The sequence below is a fragment of the Balaenoptera acutorostrata genome, chromosome 15, assembly GCF_949987535.1.
Source record: "Balaenoptera acutorostrata chromosome 15, mBalAcu1.1, whole genome shotgun sequence".
Taxonomy (NCBI): Eukaryota; Metazoa; Chordata; class Mammalia; order Artiodactyla; family Balaenopteridae; genus Balaenoptera; species Balaenoptera acutorostrata.
The window spans coordinates 5850908-5870623 of NC_080078.1; the positions used below are offsets into that span (position 1 = coordinate 5850908).

The 19716-nt window shown below is 45.0% G+C and overlaps 1 protein-coding gene across 14 annotated transcripts in view; it reads left to right on the plus strand.

The window, feature by feature from the left end:
• TRRAP (transformation/transcription domain associated protein) overlaps window positions 1-19716 on the plus strand; it is a 111220-nt gene that overhangs the window by 16154 nt on the left and 75350 nt on the right. For all 14 annotated transcript variants that reach the window (XM_057530277.1, XM_057530287.1, XM_057530285.1 and 11 more), the window contains 11 exons: window positions 901-1039; window positions 3542-3620; window positions 5171-5405; window positions 6033-6393; window positions 6484-6581; window positions 7065-7259; window positions 8083-8274; window positions 10570-10735; window positions 12348-12604; window positions 14641-14841; window positions 17452-17603. In XM_057530277.1, coding sequence (XP_057386260.1) covers window positions 901-1039; window positions 3542-3620; window positions 5171-5405; window positions 6033-6393; window positions 6484-6581; window positions 7065-7259; window positions 8083-8274; window positions 10570-10735; window positions 12348-12604; window positions 14641-14841; window positions 17452-17603 — 2075 coding nt within the window. The remainder of the gene's footprint in view (window positions 1-900; window positions 1040-3541; window positions 3621-5170; window positions 5406-6032; window positions 6394-6483; window positions 6582-7064; window positions 7260-8082; window positions 8275-10569; window positions 10736-12347; window positions 12605-14640; window positions 14842-17451; window positions 17604-19716) is intronic.

Sequence of the window (19716 nt, forward strand, 5' to 3'; positions counted from 1 at the left end):
AGTTTTATTTTTGTTTTTGTTTTTCCCACTTGGAGCTGTGGTCTCTTCTTACTTAAATCATAAGAACTTGAAGGAAAAAATTGATGCCTTATCTCTCATTAGTCTTACAGTTTTTTTGAATAAAACTCTTGTATAGAGGTGGTTATTCTAAAGTATGGAATAAATTTAGTCCTGGTCTATTCTAGAGCAATGGAATGGTATTATAATTGATCATTGTTTTTAAAGATTTTATTTCAGGAAAGTAAAAATGAAAATGTGTATGTCAAATTGTTTTTATTCTAAACTACCTTTGAAAACATTTGTAGCCTTTTCCCCCCTCCCTTTTTAATGTATTCATCTCGATAATGATAACTTACACTAAGAAAATGGAACATCTGTTAAAAAAAAAAATCTGAATTAGATACCCCTTGATATTTTAGTCAGCTTGAGTTATTGTGAATAACTTCCTGAAACACCTCAAAAGGCATTTGTGACTGGAGCTCATTCTGAGCTGATTAAAGGTGTCTTTGGTGTCATTCACAACTTACATCAGTGGGACGACTCAGTAAATAGTTTTGTTTTTTAACTTCAATATTTATTTCTTCCTCCTTCCCTGTAACAGGGAAGCAATACATATTCACTGTTGAAAGTTGGGAAAATACAGAAAATACAAGAAGGCCTCCATGATCCCATGACGTAAAAGAAACTGCTCCATGTGGATTCCCCTCCTCCCAGGGTGGCACTGTGCACACAAACTGCTAAGACTTCTTGGGTAGCACTTGTGTGTTAGGCCTGTTACTTTCTGAGGGTCCTTGGAGCCGAGCTTACTCTTACTGAATGTTTTAAAAGTTTATAAAACTTGGGTTTTTCTTAACAACCGCCTATCAGTATAACTGTGTTGTTTTCCTTTTTCTTTTACAGGAGTTGGTGACTAAGTACTCTCAGCAAATGGTGAAAGGAATGTTACAGCTACTTTCAAACTGTCCAGCAGAAACTGCGCACCTCAGAAAGGAGCTTCTGATTGCCGCGAAGCACATCCTCACTACCGAGCTGCGAAACCGTACGTCTGTCTTGCCTCTGGCCGCTCGCCTGTCTGTGAATGTGGGGCTGCTGCTGGCGGGCCATCGTGTGCTGAGCCTTCAGCCCGCTCCGTATTTTTGGCTCCATGTGTCCTTTCTTAATTGCTATTTTGGGTGTATTTTTTCTCCTTTATCTGCCTCTCTACCTCCCCCTCTCTCTGCCTGCCCATCCCTCCCTCCCTCTCTCTCTCTCCCTCTCTCTCTCTCTCTCTCTCTCTCTCTGTCTGCCCATCTCTTTTGCCTGCCACCAGGGTTCTCCCTTTGTCTTCTCAACAATTTCATAATTAATGTGATAATTTCCTTAGCACAGTTTACAGTCTGGGTATCTCTTAGTACTTCTCTGCCTTCTGACTGCCTGTCTTTTGACATTGCACATAGCCATTTGCTTTCTGACTCACAGCCAGCAGTCTTTAAAAGGTGAGAAGAAAACAGTGTTTTCTTTCTCCATGTTGTGAAAATGATGGCAGAGTTTTAAAGGGGCTGTTTTAACATCTATTTACTGAAGCGACTGAGCTGTGTCTGGAGCACCACTGTCGGATTAGCTTTCAGTATTCCTGCCATTGGAATAATACGGACTTCGGAGGTGCGCTGGGGAGCCGTGGAGCAGGAGGTTTCTCCTTGTTGAAGTGCTGACAGATTAAAAAGCCTTCTCATGGTTATCAGATAACCTCTGATCCGTCACACACAACCAGGCCCTCTTTTGAGACCATAAAACTTGGTTTCAGTCTTGTTAACACTACAAAGATTGACACATTTCCAAGATGCTACTCTCCAAGGTTAGATCGTGTTAGGCTGGTTGAGTTCAGTTTTTAGAGGCTGCTGTTGCTTTTTTTTTTTTTTTTTTTTTTAAACACGATACTTTGTTTTGAAGCCCGTAGTGGTTCCCAGACTTAAACAGGTAACATCATAACATCTCAAGAAGTTTTCATTGAAAGAAACCTATAAAGAATCATGTTAGGGGCTTCCCTGGTGGCGCAGTGGTTGAGAGTCTGCCTGCCAATGCAGGGAACACGGGTTCAAGCCCTGGTCTGGGAAGATCCCACATGCCGCGGAGCAACTAGGCCCGTGAGCCACAATTACTGAGCCTGCGCGTCTGGAGCCTGTGCTCGGCAACAAGAGAGGCCGCGATAATGAGAGGCCCGCGCACCGTGATGAAGAGAGGCCCCCACTTGCCGCAACTAGAGAAAGCCCTTGCACAGAAATGAAAGACCCAACACAACCATAAATAAATAAATAAATAACCCCCCCCCAAAAAAAGTTAAAAAAAAAAAAGAATCATGTTAAATGTTAGCCATATTATAAAATACAAAACATGTATGCATATATTTAAAATTTACACAGCCACTACCAAATGTTAGTGAAAACATTCCTTTGTTGGCATCCAAAATGATATCAGATGGTCACCCATTTGTGCTAATCCTGAGGAGCAGTAGTTTGGAAAAACCTGACTGTTTAACAGATTTACCTGTTTCCCTAGAAACTGATTCTGGGTCTTGGAGGTGATCTGGAAGCCAGTGCCGTGCAACTTAATTTCTTCTCTGCACGCATCACTCATCCCAGCAGCCGGCCCTCCGGCATGTGAGGTCTCAGCCCTCTGCATCTTTCCTCTGTGCCTCCTTCCTCCTCGCCACCTCGCCGTGGGCAGCGGGGCACGTCCCCTCCTCTGACCTCAGGGACTACTCGTGGCTTCTCTCGTTTTTCTTCCTGTGCTGCCTGGCTGTAGGAGGCGTCTCTCCAGTGTGCATGTGTCTTTTGTATCTTTGATCCTCAGTAGCTGTTTGCTGGAAAAGAATGTACTGTCTGCTCTACTATTTGCCACCCTGTGTGTGCATCCTCAGAAACATCGGTTGTCCCTGAGTGGGGACCAGCTGTTCCACCCCGTGAGGGCCTCAGCCTGCAGAGGAGCAGGGGGAGGTTTGGTGGTGGCTCTCCCTGGGGGATTAGAGGGACAGAGTCTCTAGTCAGTCTTATCCCAAGAGTCAGGACCCCCAACTTGGGACCCATGCCTGTGAGAACACTAGGATGTCCTAGACCTTTGTAATTCCTATAGAGAAGTATCCTTATTTCTCCATAATGACTACCTTATAGTCTTGAAGAAGGACGACTTCAGGGCAGTGGATAAAGGGGCCTTTAGGGAATACTGCCCCCTTGGGTGGATCGTGCCAGCTTTTAAGGACAATGGACAGCACCTCCCACGAAGCATTGGGGGCAAGTTCCCCGCCAGGGATACGAGGCTCACGGTTTCTTAGTTTATTCTCTGACACTGAATGTGATCCCGACCACGTCTCTGTGACACGTGGCTGGTGTGGCCCAGCACAGCCAGCATCTTAGACTAAAGTAGCTCGTGTGCCTTCCTGCTCCCCACGCTGCCCCACATCTGGATTGCTCGTTGGTACAGCCTGGCTCCTGTGAAAGTACTATTAAGTGATTTACCGCACACCTGGTTTGGTTGGTGATGTATGCAATGGATGTTTGTGTTCCAGAGTTCATTCCTTGCATGGACAAGCTGTTTGATGAATCCATACTAATTGGCTCAGGATATACTGCTCGAGAGACTCTCAGGTATGATGTTGAACCCGTGATATCTGGTCTGTTCAGTGCCAGGGACCGTGGATCCGGACACTTCGTTAGCATTTCAACGAGCGTGGACTGTTGGGCCTTTCCTCTCCCGTTGGATTTAGAATTGCGGGAAGTTTCGGAAACGCCGTAGGTTGCTTCTTGTGCCTTGGCTTAATCAGAGTAGTTGTCTTGATTTAAGTTGTAGGTAGAACTATCTGACTAGTGTTAGTTTTTTTGCTTTCTAAGTAGTAAAAATGCACCTTTTTATTAAAAAAAGAGATTTGATAACCTACTAAGAAGAAAGGAGAGAAAACTTTTTGGTTCTCCATAAGGAGATCAACTAACGTGGCTAATATTTTGAACTGTTTCCTCCTAGTCTTTATTTCTTATGCATTTTATAAAATAAATGTAGCTGTGATCATGCTTATTATTTCTAAAGGAGAGAATTAACATTTAATCATCTTTTACAATGTAAAATGGATCAACATTAGTCATTTTTTTGGTTCTAACAAGGGAGGTGTGATTGATCATATGAAAAATATGCAGAATATTCTGAATATGGTGTAGACTGTTCACTGTGTTTTCTATATAAAACACTGTTGTAAAATATCGAGTAAGACATTTTTTATAACTTGGGGTTGAACCCGCCTGAATGGATGTTAGATTGAAACCCTCCAGTGGTTTCTGTCGGTCGCCCTTAGACAAAACCCAGGCTCTTGACCATGGCATGCGGCCCCCGCGGGGCTTGACTCTGCTCTCTCTGCCTGACCTGCTGCGGCCACACGGGCCTCTGCGGCTCCTTGACTCCTCCAGGCAGTTCCCACTCAGGGCCTTGACCTGCCTGTTTCTTCCAGATGGAAATGTCCCTGGCTGAGGTCACAGAGCCGATGTCACCTCGGAGGGGCTTTCTCTGGCCCCCACCAGTTTTTCTCCTGGTGCCTTTTCACATCTCCTGCAGCACTTAGCAACTTGCACAGTTGATTTCTTTACTCGTGTGTTCCGCCCCCCCCCCCCACCGCCCCCCTCCCCGGATACAAGCTTCCTGAGGACAGGAGCTCTATTTACTGGGGTCACTGGTATCCCTGGTGCTGGGCCCAGTGTCTGGCACATGGCAGGTGTCCAGACGTTCAGTGAGTGAAAGTGCTGGGTGGCCTGAACACTGCTGTTGCGGCTCGATAAAATATATGGTATATAAGGTGTTATTTGACACAGGCTGTTTAGCTTTGAGCAACAGAACCCATTCAGTGCACGATCAAGCTGGTAGTTACTTCTGCTCAGGTTAACTAGATGTGCTGGTATAAACATGATGTGCACAAAGTTAACCTTTTTAATTTAGAAAGTAAAGATTTAAGCAAAAAGACAAGGCTTGAGCCTTCTAATCATGTAGCTGGGAGGAAGTAACAAGGGGGAAACTGGGACCCTATAAAGCGTGCCCCAGATGAGCCATCCCACTGGGGGTGTTCCTGGGGCACAGGTAGTGGTGGAGATGGTGGCCCGCAGCCGAGGCGGGTGGGGCCTCTGAGATGCGAACTAGCAGAGGTCTCTGCCCGCAGGCCCCTCGCCTACAGCACGCTGGCCGACCTTGTGCACCACGTCCGTCAGCACCTGCCCCTCAGTGACCTCTCCCTCGCCGTCCAGCTCTTCGCCAAGAATATTGATGACGAGTCCCTGCCCAGCAGCATCCAGACCATGTCCTGCAAGCTCCTGCTCAACCTGGTGGACTGCATCCGCTCCAAGAGCGAGCAGGAGAGCGGCAATGGGCGGGACGTGCTGATGCGGATGCTGGAGGTACCGGTTCCCTCCGCGTCTTCACCGCATGGCGCTCCGCTCACATGAGCGCTTTGCTGGCAGTTCACGGGCCGCCCAGTGGCCAGCTTGGTCCTGGGTGTTTAGACCACCTGGGTTCAAATCCCCACTACCCCATCAACTAGCCAAGGATCCTTGGGCGAGATGCTTGACCCTCTGCTGGTCTGCCTGTCTTCTAACCAGGGACAGTCACAGTGTCTGCTTCCTAGGGTTGTTTGAGATGAGTAAGGCAGCGCGTGAGCTCTTAGCATAGTTCCTGGTGAGTAATCAGGAGAGTTGTTTTCTGGGACACCGCCTAGACAAGTGCTACCTTATCTGTGAACTCTGGAGAGATACCCAGGGTGCCTGGGTCAGGGGTAGATAGTGTGGATCCCGGAGCAGTCCCCGGTCGCATCCAGGCCCTGCTCATCAGGCCAGTCACCCAGCTCTCCTGAGCTGCTTCTCCACGGGTGAAGTGGAGATGGTGACGCTTGCCGTAGTACCTGTGGGGGAAAAGCACCAGCTTCAGCAGGTGGTTTCAGAGAGAGTTTTTTTCTGTCTTCTGGAAGGGTTGTTGGCCTATTGAAGAGGAATGATTTTTGTCTCCCCTCCACTTTCTCTTCCTGACAGGTTTTTGTTCTCAAATTCCACACCATTGCGAGGTACCAGCTCTCTGCCATTTTTAAGAAGTGCAAGCCTCAGTCGGAACTCGGAGCCGTGGAAGCAGCTCTGCCGGGCGTGCCCGCGGCCCCCGCAGCTCCCGGCCCTGCCCCTTCTCCAGCCCCTGTTCCCGCCCCAGCCCCGCCCCCGCCCCCCACCCCTGCCACCCCTGTGACGCCAGCCCCCGTGCCTCCCTTTGAGAAGCAAGGAGAAAAGGACAAGGAAGACAAGCAGACATTCCAAGTCACGGATTGCCGGAGTTTGGTAAAAACCTTGGTCTGTGGCGTCAAGACAATCACGTGGGGCATAACGTCGTGCAAAGCGCTTGGTGGTAATTGTGCTCTTGAATCATTTCGACAAATGATGTTTTTCATAGAGTGGGTTTTATTCACATTAACTTATTGTGCTATCTCTTTTCCAGAAACTCAGTTCATTCCCAACAAGCAGTTGCAGCCCAAAGAGACGCAGATTTACATAAAACTTGTGAAATATGCAATGCAGGCTTTAGATATTTATCAGGTAAGGCAGTGAGTGCCCTCAAACCAGGCTCCTGAGTGTGGAAAACGCCTCTTACAATTAGAGGTGCTAGTGATGGAAGGGGTCTCAGAAATCTGTTACTATTTGGATGGTCTAGAGTATTCATATACCCGGGTTTGCTTTTGTGCTGTAGCATAGGGTTGCATTTATGGTGAGAATTCCTGTAGGTGTCAGTGTATTTTGAGGGGCAGATGGTGTAAAGGGAATGCAATAGAAACGATACTTAATTTTACTATATTTCTTACTGTTTTGAACACCTAACGAAGGTTTTTGTTTTTTGAGGTTTTTTTTTTGCAAATTTAAGGTGAGAATAGAGAATTTAAAAGATTTGGGAGGGGGGAGGTGGCAGAGATTTGTTATCTCAAATACTCTGTTTTAAGTATGCAGTTGATCTGATTGTGTATTGGAATATATTCAGAGATATTCAGTTTTAATTCCCGTGTGTTTTTTTTTTTCCTGTGCTAGGTCCAGATAGCAGGAAATGGACAGACATACATTCGAGTAGCAAACTGCCAAACTGTTAGAATGAAGGAAGAGAAGGAGGTATTGGAGCACTTTGCCGGCGTCTTCACGATGATGAACCCATTAACGTTTAAAGAAATCTTTCAGACTACAGTCCCTTATATGGTGGAAAGAATCTCAAAAAATTACGCTCTTCAGGTATGACACTCTTCTCTTATGTTCTTTCAACATGTGTCGAATACTTGGTATTCCTTTTATTTTCTAAGTGATATGCCTAAGGATAGTGCTTGTAGAGCAAAATTTAGAGAACTATTAGGCTGTAGTAAAAAAAAATGTTCAAAAGTTTAAGATGCTTTGGACCAGTTCCTTTCATAGTAGAAATTAAATACGTGTTAGATGTAGGCTCTCGGTGCTTGATGGTGACGATGAAATGACAGATTAAGTACTTAAGTGAGCTGCTCCGCTCAGCGCTCAGATCGGTTTTGTTCTTTTTCTTTTGGTGGATAATTCATTGCTTGAAGTGTCTGATACAGATTTGATTTGGTAATTTTGGCAAGTTCATTATTTTTTCTTGAATCCGCTTTGGGGACGTAATGATTTTTTTTTTTTTTTTTTTAAACTGTGAAATAATGTGTGTTGTTTTAAGCCATTGCACTTTGGGGTAATTTGTTACAAAGTAATAGGTAACTGATACAATTGCCATATGGTAGTTTTCTTTTTTTTTTTTTTTTTTCACAACTCACCCACAGACACTGTATTTATTTTTACAAGAGATAAATAGACTGACACCAAGCATCGTACATGGATGACCACAGCAAAAGCAACAATGATTGCAGTTACCAAAACATGAAACACACTCATACTATGTCGTAATATTGACATTGAGTCCAGTAATCCTCCACTGTAACAGCTCCTTTACTTTGAAGTGAAAATTGATTTGTATATTTTTTGCCTCGGAGTCCTTGTGGGATTTTTTTTTGGAAGTAATGATTTTTGTCACATGTGTTTCTTGTTTTGATAGATTGTTGCCAATTCCTTCTTGGCAAATCCTACTACCTCTGCTCTGTTTGCTACAATTCTGGTGGAATATCTCCTGGACCGCCTGCCAGAAATGGGCTCCAATGTGGAGCTCTCCAACCTGTACCTCAAGCTGTTCAAGTTGGTCTTTGGCTCTGTCTCCCTCTTCGCAGCTGAAAACGAACAAATGCTGAAGGTAAACTCAGATCCAAGCTGTGCATTGTGTTTGGGTTTTTTTGTTGTTGCTTTTTAATTTTCTTCATTTTGAACAGAAACTGGAGTGGCTCTTTATATTTACAAATATTGTAATATTGAATTAATAAATGTTTACAACGAATCAGGGCCAAGTGTAGAAAACGTTTCATGTGTTTCTAAAGCAGAGCTTAATCTGTTTGTCTCCTGATCCAAAATGAACACTTCAGAGCCCTCGTGGTAGGCAGGGGTTGTCATTAGTCTTGGCACTCTGATTTTCTTTTTTAAACGCATTTCTTGTGTGGACCACACAAGTAGTGTAGGAGCACACCGTGCTTTTTTTTTTTTTTGAGTGACGCAAAAGAATATAGGAGGAAAAAACATCTTACCTCTCAGATCCAATGGGAAATGGTTGGCTGTGTAACAGTTCTCATCACATACCCATCTTCCACAGCACATCTTCTCTGTGTTCATATTTTCTGTGGCAGCACATAAACATCCCATTTCAGAACTATTTGTTCATTTTTCCCCTCTGAATCTAGCCAATTTGTGTTCCTTTATTAAGACCATCTGGGAGGGATGCGTCTCGTAACACACTTTTATAGATGACTAATCCTATACGTATAATTTTATCTCATCAGTTATTTGATTTCTAGCAAATGGCAGAAACCAATGCATGGATACATCATCCACTAAAGGCAGCAGATGGAACAAAAACCTTATCAAAATTCTCTTCCACTTAATTTCTGTAGAAGGTTGAATATTATCATCAGTTCTGTCTGAAGAGAGATGTTTTCCCATAGGGGAAAAGATCCATTTTTTTCTGAAGTAAATATATAGGTGGTGATATAAAGCACCAGTAATTTGTGCTTTTATGTGACAGTTTTCTCCACTTTTTCAGTTATATAGTAATCAGTTGTCAACAACCTTGATGTTACTTTTGTGTTAGTATAAAAAGAAAATATTCAAATTTTTAGAAAGATATAAAATAGTTAATAGGAGTCTTTGTCCGCATAATTTGGTATCTTCAAATTATTCCCTTTTTGCCAATATCTGGGACAACTATGTAGAACAACAACCAACAAAAAAGAGAATAAAACCTAATAGATTAGACAAGTCTAATGATGGGGTTTTGGAATATTGTTCAAGAAAGATGCTCAAAGAATAATTTCATAGAACGTTTTGTCATGAGACTAATATGTATGATTTATCCATAAAAGAAATATATCTTGCCATATACAGTAACAGACTTGTAATTGTATCACTGACTATACAGGTAGTTTACAGTTCACAGTTCACTTTAAATACACCTGCAAAAAAATTCACATCAAACTTAACCTGTCACATGTCAAAACTGGGATTTGAAGTACAAGATAAAAAACTAATCTGTCTTAAAATGTTGATTAAACTTACTATAAGCTAATAAAATGCTCATGAACACATTTTTCAATTAAGTCTTCTAAAACATTACCATCTCAAATGTCTTTTGAGGTTCTTCCAAACTTTGCATGTATGGTATTTGGTAGTGAAGTTTCAGTTCCTTTAGGTTGCATTTTGCATTCTGATAGTTAAGGAGCAGGCTTCTTTCATCTTGTTTGATTTTTTTTTTAAGTTTATTTTATTTTATAAATTTATTATTTATTTTTGGCTGCATTGGGTCTTCATTGCCACGTGCGGGCTTTCTCTAGTTGCGGTGAGCGGGGGCTAGTCTTCGCTGTGGTGTGCGGGCTTCTCATTGCGGTGGCTTCTCTTGTTGCAGAGCACGGGTTCTAGGTGCATGGGCTTCAGCAGTTGTGGCACACGGGCTCAGTAGTTGTGGCTTGTGGGCTCTAGAGCGCAGGCTCAGTAGTTGTGGCTCACGGGCTTAGTTGCTCCGTAGCATGTGGGATCTTCCTGGACCAGGGATTGAACCCATGTCCCCTGCATTGGCAGGTGGATTCTTAACCACTGTGCCACCAGGGAAGTCCCTCATCTTGTTTGATTATTTGGTCTCATGAAGGACTGTTCACAAGAACAGCAGAGCTCACAGGCCCTCCAGTTCCTGTTGCAAAGTGTCTGCTCGGCATCATGTACCTACATAGTAAGATAGGAACCTAGTAAATGCTTCTTTCACAGCCAAACTGGTGGAAGCGTACATATGTTTTAAGATAAATTAATTTGAGTCAAATAAAAGTTGGAAAATTTTTGTTTTGTTTTTCCTTTTGGAATAAATTCATCAAAATTACCTTCCATTCCTATCTTTTTGCAGTGAACCCTCCTCATTTAGAGCCTGTTAACCTGCCTTTTCTCCATCCTGCAGCCTCACCTGCACAAGATTGTGAACAGCTCAATGGAGCTCGCCCAGACTGCCAAAGAACCCTATAACTATTTCCTGCTGCTTCGAGCCTTGTTCCGCTCCATCGGGGGAGGTAGCCATGATCTCCTGTATCAGGAATTTTTGCCTCTCCTTCCAAACCTACTGCAAGGTCAGCGCGGTGATGTTGGTTGCCTTTTAGTCTTGTGTGCGTGCATGGGTCTTGCTTCCCTTGGTTGCTGGGGTTCCTGCTCTGCACCTGGTGAAGGTCACGGTGAGGCGATGTATGTACATGTCCCCTGCAGTGTGTATATGTGGGTGTCCATCCCTGTGTCCTGCTCTCTTTAAAGGCAGTGGATCTTTAGAGGGATGGGTTCTTCTCCCTGCTCAGTTGAATGGGAGTTGGAAGGTCTTAGTTACCCCGGTTAGGACTTTGTTACATTTTTGTAGCATTTGGTAAGCAGTTCTAGAAAGTGGTTTAGTAAGATCAGGGATCCCTAGATTGAAAGAGAATCAGAACAAGAAGGGAAAAAAACAAGTTATAAAGCTGATATAAGCTTTATATAAAATACATAAAAATATGTTTATATTTTTATCTAGTTGCTAACTTGCATAGACAGAATTCTTTCATTCCTGTGTGTTAGGAATGCTTTCAAGGTATACATAACTAAAGGGGATATTGGGTCCAGTGAATGTTTACAGGTATGAACTGACTAGAAACACTATCCTAGGAATTTTTTTTTTTTCTGATAAGGGTGAGCGCTTGGCAAGGGATTGAATCTTCGCAACTGGGAAATCCTTGAAAGTTGAGTGTAACATGGCCCTACGTCCCCCAGGCCAGATGCTTAAGGAGGCCCATAGTCAGGCTCTGTCGTCCGTATTTGACCCCGTCCCCTGTCTTCCCCAACCTGCGCCCTCTGCTCTGATGGGTCTGATTTTCCCTCCTGCGCTCTTCCCAACCTTCCTTCTCCCCACCTGCTTTTGTTCAAGTGCATCCCCTCCTTGGGAACTTCGCCGTGCCCTCTCCTCGTCCACCTTCTTCTCTGGATTCTGGATCTGGTGTGGCTGCTGGGTGATGCCTTCCCTGATAGCTCCTCCTTCTTCAGCCTCAGCTGCCCGGGATGTGCCTTGTTTGCGGCCACTGTTACTTGCTTTTCTCTTTCCACTTGTCTCTAAGGTTCTGTGGGCAGGTCCTCTTCTGACATGTCTTAGGAGGGGGCTCAGTAAATACTTGGTTACCCTCGTGAAAAGTGGGGGGGGGGGTTGTGTTTATAAGCAGGAAGCTCCTCCCATTTATAAAAACCGAAAGTGGATTTTTTTTTTTTTTAAATGTTTATTTTAGAGCATAGACATCAACTGTGGTTTACTGGAAATCTGAAAAAACACGTAAGGTTATGAACATCAAGCTTGATATGGACACATCATATTGGAGTCTGTTTCTTTAGATTAGGCTTATTCATAGCATGACATGATTTTTTAAAGTTTGATGTATAATATTTATTAGTCCTTAATATTAAATTAATTTAATCAACATTAAATAATATTAATTGTAACTGAAACTATGTGCAGCCTGCTGTTGTCACCATGAATAAGGTAGACGGAAGAGGTCACAGGGTGCAGTTACAGAATAGATTTAGCTAATAACAGAAATTATAAGGCGTAAAAAGTCTTCCTATTATCAGGTTGACGTTTATGTGAAAAGGCGGGTCACCTACTCTGTACAGTTAACTTGGGCGTGTGTCTGGGAAGTAACCGCCCCCGATGGCCTCACACCCTGTGCGCAGGGCTAAACATGCTGCAGAGCGGCCTGCACAAGCAGCACATGAAGGACCTCTTTGTGGAGCTGTGTCTCACGGTGCCCGTGCGGCTGAGCTCGCTCCTGCCCTATCTGCCCATGCTGATGGACCCCTTGGTGTCGGCTCTCAACGGCTCGCAGACGTTGGTCAGCCAAGGCCTGAGGACTCTGGAGTTGTGTGTGGACAACCTGCAGCCCGACTTCCTCTACGACCACATCCAGCCCGTGCGCGCAGAGCTCATGCAGGTCAGTCTGCGTTTCCGTGCCGCCAGCAGAGGGCGCCGGGCCTCACGTATCTGGTTCTCACTGAGGATTTTAGGCTGGCAGTTTCAGAAGTGGCTGGCCACTGTTGAGCTCCCGTGCGGAGCGGTGGGCTCCCTGCTCCCTGGTGGGCTACTGGCATAGCCTTCAACTTGCTGTGTGGGTCTTCTGGCTTACGAAACGATGTAAAGAAATACTGCAGGTGTGGAGTGAATATTGGTTTTGCAGGATTGCTCCCCTTTCATAGGGCTTGCACAGTGTCATGTTCTCGTGAAGTTGATGACTTGGGAAGGCAGGTGTTAAATGGCTGCTGTTTCTTCCAGGGAGATCCTCTCTTTCTCCAGGAGAGATGTCGAGTTACACAGTAGAAATGCAGACTTGTAAAGGAAGTAGAGCTGTCTGGCCACCCCCAAAGGAAACAGAGCAGATAAGAAAGGAGGCGGTTTTGAAACCAGTTTATATTTTGTGGTCATTAGAGCTCAGTGTCGAATATCAGGTTATTCCTTCATGTTTTGCTGATGGTAGTGATTTGTAATGTGGTTGGTAATTGTTCGAGATTCAGGCTGCCTGTTGCTTACTCACCTGCCCCTTTGGTGTAGAGTATTTGGCCCCAGGTAGGGGGTCCGAATGCCAGCTTTCTGTGATGGGTGGTAACTCAAGTACAGGAGCCTCTGGACGGTAGGTTGGAGATGCAACCAGGACTCGCCTGCCATTCCTGAAATGTAGACCTTGGGCTCCATCTAGGCAGGAGAGCGTGGCCTAGAGGTTGGGTTGGAGCCTCCAAGTCCAAGTCCAGTCATTTGGAGGCTTGACTGACTCTCGAGCCTGAGCGGAGAACAGGACCGTTGGTTCTGGAAGGCAGACCGTGGGCCCGACCCAAGCCTGGGTGAGCTCCCTGTGGGAAGAGGAGGCAAGGATGGGTTCTTGGGCCTCTTGCCCTTCTGTGAGGCAGACAGCCCCAGGGAGAGTTGGGTCAGGGCTGCTGCTTGCTTTTGGAGGCACAGTTACCCTACTTGCTGGACAACTGGCAGAGTACCGTCAGCCCGCTAAGAACCGGTGCGAGTGCCGGGAGATGGGACCCTCCCGTTCCCAGTGCCACCCCCTCCTGGGGCGGTAAGCAGAAGACCCCTCTCCTGAGGATGCCTGAGCTTTGGGTGGGCCAGGTGGAGGGTAAGGAGTCTTAGACTACATCTCTCGACAGTCATGAAGGGAAGCCTCTTTGGACCTACAGGAATGTAAGAGAAATTGGAATTTTGCTTTTAAGAAGAGTTCCAAGATTTTATGTTGACTGTCGTTGGCCACTAATACCTGGCATTGTTACAGAAGGCGGTCTAAGAAAATAGGTTTAAATAGTGAGCCATGGTGATTTTGAGGACTTAGGATAATTTAGGTGAAAAAGTGTGGGAAAACTGACAGTGTTTTGGAGCAATTGAGTGCGTCTCTGTTCCTTATCCTAATTGTGAGTACAAGGTACACAGTGGCTCATTTTTCCCGTAATGCAGGTCCCTTTGTGATCACTGTTTTCCCTCTTCACTGTGCTTTCTAATATCAGATTTGAAATGTACAAGGTAGTTTATGTATCATGTTTGTAAGTTATAAAGTCTAATAATAGAAGTAAAAACCTGAGAAGGCACCATCTAACCCAAGGTCAAGAACTGTGCCAGCAAATTGTGTTTTCCTCTCTGCTCCCCCATCCCATTTTGTAGATCTGCCCAAACAATGTGTTGTTTAGCTTTCTTGCCTTTGAGCTCTGCACTGTTTATGACATGCTACCATTTGTACTGCAGGAGCATGGAAGAACATTTATATTTATATGTGCATTTTCTGTAAAGGCATACGACTTCTCTGGAAGGACACACCAGACTAACATCGTTGGCTTCCAGAAGGGAACTGTGTGTTTGGGGGCCAGAGGTGGGAGGAGGAGTTTTTGCCGTGCAGTCTTTCATAACCTTTGAGTTGGGATGGGGGGACCGTGGGACCGCACCGCCTCGGAGGGTTAATGAAAGCGCACTGACTTTCAGGCTTTGTGGCGCACCTTACGCAACCCTGCAGACAGCATTTCGCACGTGGCCTATCGTGTCCTTGGTAAATTTGGTGGCAGTAACAGGAAGATGTTGAAGGAGTCCCAGAAGCTGCACTACGTCGTGACTGAAGTTCAAGGCCCCAGTATCACAGTGGAGTTTTCCGACTGTAAAGCATCTCTTCAGCTCCCGATGGAGAAGGTAAATTTTGGAGTCTCTGGGAGATTCTTAAAGATACTGTAAGTTTCATTTTAAGACATTTAATTTCTATTTGAAAACATGGAAATAGAACGTATACTTTTGGGGTGGGAATTTCTAACTCAAAGAAGATGAAGATTTATTGGGGCCCAGCTTGGTCGGTTGGAGCTTCCATCACTCCAGGAGGCCAGTGGGTGGTGGTGTCCCTGAGGACTTTGGACCCTGGGCAGGGCCATCCTTCCTGATGGACCGGGAGGTGTCGCCCAGCCCACCCCACCCTTGCACTTAGTCTGTTTTGATGTCCAATAGGTTTTACGTTGTGTCATTTAGAACCCAGGTTAGTCCCGTTCCTGTCTCATTTCCGTCACTCCTGAGTACCTGATTCTCTCCCAGTCTCTATCCAGACATGGCTCCTTATCGCACCACGGACAGCTCTTTGGTTTCTCTCTGTGTGCCCTTTAGAACGCCTCTGCCCTTGTATAAAAATCAGCAGACTGTCCCCAGCGTGTTGTAGAGCACTCAGCTGCTTCTGCTTGATCCTTATTGAGCACCGCCCCTTCACCTTACTGACCCCTCCTGGTCCTTTGTCACACAGCTAAGGTTGTATTTATTACAATCTACGTTGTCACGTTCGACTTTCCCCTTTTTATTATATGACCAGCCTTCCCGCCTGCATTACAGCTGTTGTTACCATGTCTTTTCAGAACACTTATCTAGCCATTAATATAATGCGCATTTTTGGAAAGGGTTTTATAGAGGCCTTTCACGTGTATCTGAGTGACTCAGCCATTTCAGTGAGCCAGACGCTGGCTGGGATTCTTGAACTCCTTGCAGGCCTGGTCTTAACAGTGTCCTGTGGCCTGGAACCAGTCAAAGCCCTCCTTCTGCTCAGGCTCATTCTATTCTGTCCTGATGCATTGTACGGTAGAACTCAGCTTGTTTACCTTTCTGTAATAAGGAGTTTACACAGTAGTGATTTCTGTAATTTTTTTTTTTAAGCCAGACTTTACTGAACATTTGTGAGGAAGGGTACCCATCATGGGTAATGTCACTCTGGAGTCGTTTCCTGTCGTCATCTCTCAGTCCACCTGTCCCCCCTACACACACACACCTTTCCCCCCAACTTTCTCAAGCACACAAATTGTGTCCACCCCTCTCCCCGCCCCGCCCCATAGAACGGTGTTGCCCTTTCCAGTCTTAGCTTCTCATCAAAACATTTATCTAAATACTTGCCAAATAAACACTAGTTTCCCTGTAAGAAAATACAACTAAAATTCTGTCTTTACCTTGAAAATTACCACAGTGAACATACTGTGAATCTAGCCCGTTGCCATGTTTTAGGTCGTTTCCCTAAATTAGGATTGTATTTGCTTTAGCCCCGTCAGTGGCAGGGTTGGTATTAGAATGAAAACTAAGACATCTGACTTTTACTTGACCTCTGCATAGATTAAGCAGAGCAAGAAAAATCCCTTTAGAAGTAGTTCTTCCCCAAAGCACCTAAAGCATGGAAGAAACCAGGTTTTGAAGACAAGCTTCCATGGTCCTCCTGGACCCTCCCAGGGACTCCGTGGTGCTCTCGGAGCCCTTTTCCCAGCAGGTAGCATCCTGAGGGCCGTGGCACACCCTGCAGGGCTGAAGGAACCAGCAGGGAAGGGGATGACCAGCAGGGCGAGTGCCAGTGGATTTACGTGACAACAGTTCTGCTTTTGGCACACTTTACCATCCCTCTTTTGGCAGGGAAAGGACAGGTAATTGGCTCGTAGGTTATGTTGATTCTTAAAAATAACACTTCTCAGACTATCCTTGCATGATTTATTACATAACCCTGAGCAGGTCAGAGGCAGCAGGAGCAAGGGCACTTCGGTGGTGCCCCAGAAGAGCTCGGACGCGCAAGCTGGGGGTGATGCAGTGAGGGGCCCTTGTCACCCTCTGTGCTGTGTTGCCTGGCTGCGTCTGGAGGGTGGGGCCCCTGTCCCCTGTCAGCTCTGGTTCCTCACACAGGGCCGGGATAAATCTTTAATCTTCAACACAGATTAAGGCTTTGATTTCTAGGTATAGAAGTATCTTTAACGTTAATATCTTAGCTGTTAAAGACTCCAAGTGTTTTTTTGTGTGTGATTGTTCCTTCCCTGCCTTCCTGGTCAACCTAATGAAAAGGATAAAATGTGTATGTAGCTATGTAGATTTTCTGAAAAAATGAAGTAAACCCTCTTTTAAAGAGAGAATTTAGTAAAAGCTTAGGAAAGTCATCTTTTAGTTTTGAACCGAGACGACTCAGATTGTAGTTTAATCCAGCAAATCTACCACAAGAGGCCTTCTCAGCTCACTTAATTTCTGGAATCTCCCATTGGCTACTTAAGCATGAAATTAGTGAACTCCACATCCCATTTCAGTTTGAACCATGGCAGCTCTTTATGTCATAATACTTCTGTCGCCTTCTCTGGAGGTTTCATTTGGAGAATACCTGCTAGCCTGTCTGCAGGCCCCCTGTGCTCTCTTCAGGAGCAAGCATGCATTCAGGTTCTTCTGGGTGGTGCACGTGCTTTCCGTGCAAGCTTCTCAGAGTTATGTCATTTCAGCAGAGACTACAGTTTTTGCGTCTCTTTGCTGTAGGCCATCGAAACGGCTCTGGACTGCCTGAAGAGCGCCAACACGGAGCCCTGCTACCGGAGGCAGGCGTGGGAAGTGATCAGGTGCTTCCTGGTGGCGATGATGAGTCTGGAGGACAATAAACACGCACTCTACCAGCTCCTGGCACACCCTAAGTATGCTGACGGTCCAGTTCTCTGTGCTGGGACATAACTTGTTTCAGAAAATTAGGGATGGAGGGGACCTTCCAGATCTCTTAGTGCTTTAAGTATGTTCCTTCAGTTCAGGAAAATGACGTGTTGTTTGCCCAGCAATGCTTCTCTTGCCTTTTAGAGAAAATGGGAAGAACCTTGGGCGCTTGTGAGTTAGAACTTCTCTCAGTCGTAATCCTCCTTTAGTATTGCCTCCTCCACTAGGTCGCAAGCTTCAGGAATCAAGGGTCAGTCCTCTCTCCCTTCGGCTCACCGTTACATTTGCAGCGCCAGCGCATGATAGGTGTTCAGGGGATCTTTTGCTTTTCCAGTCCAGAGTGATCCTTTTGTGTGACATTTTTATTTCGCTCATATCACTTAAGGCTGTGACCTTTTTATAATGATCTTTTGTGGTAATGTATGTCTGTCATCTTTCTGTGTTATAAGTTTCAGGGAAGAGGTTTTTCCTTTGTATTTTTATGTCTCTCACAGCGTCAAAGATAATGCCAGGTATATAGTAGGTGCTCAGTTGTTAAAAGAGCATTGGAGAGAGAGCAGTGAGAAATAGCCAAGTGCACAAGGAAATAAGGCAGCATGAATAAGAGCCCACAGAATCAGCAGAAAGAGATCTGCTCAGACTGCAGATATGAGGATCTCCACAGCTAGGTTATAACTATGCTTCTGCTCTGTTTAAAATAAATGAAAGACAAACTTGAAAACACTCCAAGAAATTACAAACCTTATAAAAATTGCCCAAGCAGATTAAAGAAAGAAAAGCAGAAAGAGAATCTTTAGATAAGAGATAAGTCAAAAGAAATTATCCAGAATGTGTGCAGAGAGAGAAAAAGATAAAAAATTTAAAAAAGAGTTAAGAGACATGTAGAATAGTGTGAAGTGGCATAGTTGCTTGAAGTCCCACAGGAACGAAGAGCAAAGAAAAGGGCAATATGTGGTCAGATGTAATTGGGGTACAGCTAAGGCTATATTTTGAGGGAAACTTGTAGCCTTAAGAATCATAATAGACTGGAAACAGTCCAGATGTCTGTCATCCGTGGTGCGTGGATACAACGAAATCTCAGCAGTAACAAGGAATGAACTACTGACTCGTGTTCCAAGATGAACAGATCATTTCCAACACCAGGCTAAGGGAAAGAAGCCAAACCCAGGGCTGCATATTGTACTGTTCCTTTTTTTTTTTTTTTATAATTTTGAAAAAAAATTTTTTATTTTTTGGCTGCGTTGGGTCTTCGTTGCTGCGCACGGGCTTTTCTCTCTAGTTGTGGTGAGCAGGGGCTACTCTTCATTGCGGTGTGCGGGCTTCTCGTTGAAGTGGCTTCTCTTGTTGCGGAGCACTGGCTCTAGGCACGCAGGCTTCAGTAGTTGCAGCACGCGGGCTCAGTAGTTGAGGCTTGCGGGCTCTAGAGCCACAGGCTCAGTAGTTGTGGCACGTGGGCTTAGTTTCTCTGCGGCATGTGGGATATTCCCAGCCCAGGGATTGAACCCGTGTCCCCTGCATTGGCAAGTGGATTCTTAACCACTGCGCCACCAGGGAAGTCCCAGCATAATGCTTTTGAAACTCTTCCATGATGCAAAATTTGTCTGTAGTTTGCTCCTTTTCATTGCCGAATCATATTCTCTTGTATGGATATAAAATGGTGATTTTCTACCTCCATGTGCTCTGTTTTTTACAAAGGAAGATCTTTTTCTGTCTCCTTTCATATTTGTTTATAGTAGTATGGACTCATGGATTCTTAATTTATTTAAAGGGTGACAGTCCATTAATTTGGTGACCAGATTGTCTAGATAGAGTCGCTGAGAGCCCCTCTTGGCTGGCTCCTGTATTCCTGTGTCGTGTCCCCATCAGTTTCTGGGCATCCTTTGTAGGTCAGCAGGATGTTTCTGGCTCACCTCGTGCCCTCTCTCCCCCAGCCCTGGAGTCACCATTCCCTATCAAAGGAATGAGGGCTCCTGAAGAAATGGACACAGACCAAGGTCTCTCTGCTAGGTGTGCTCATTGTTTCTAAGCCTTTCAGCCGAATTTTTTGATAAACAGAAGTTCATGATATTACTGTGGTCAAGGTGATAAATTTTTCCTTTT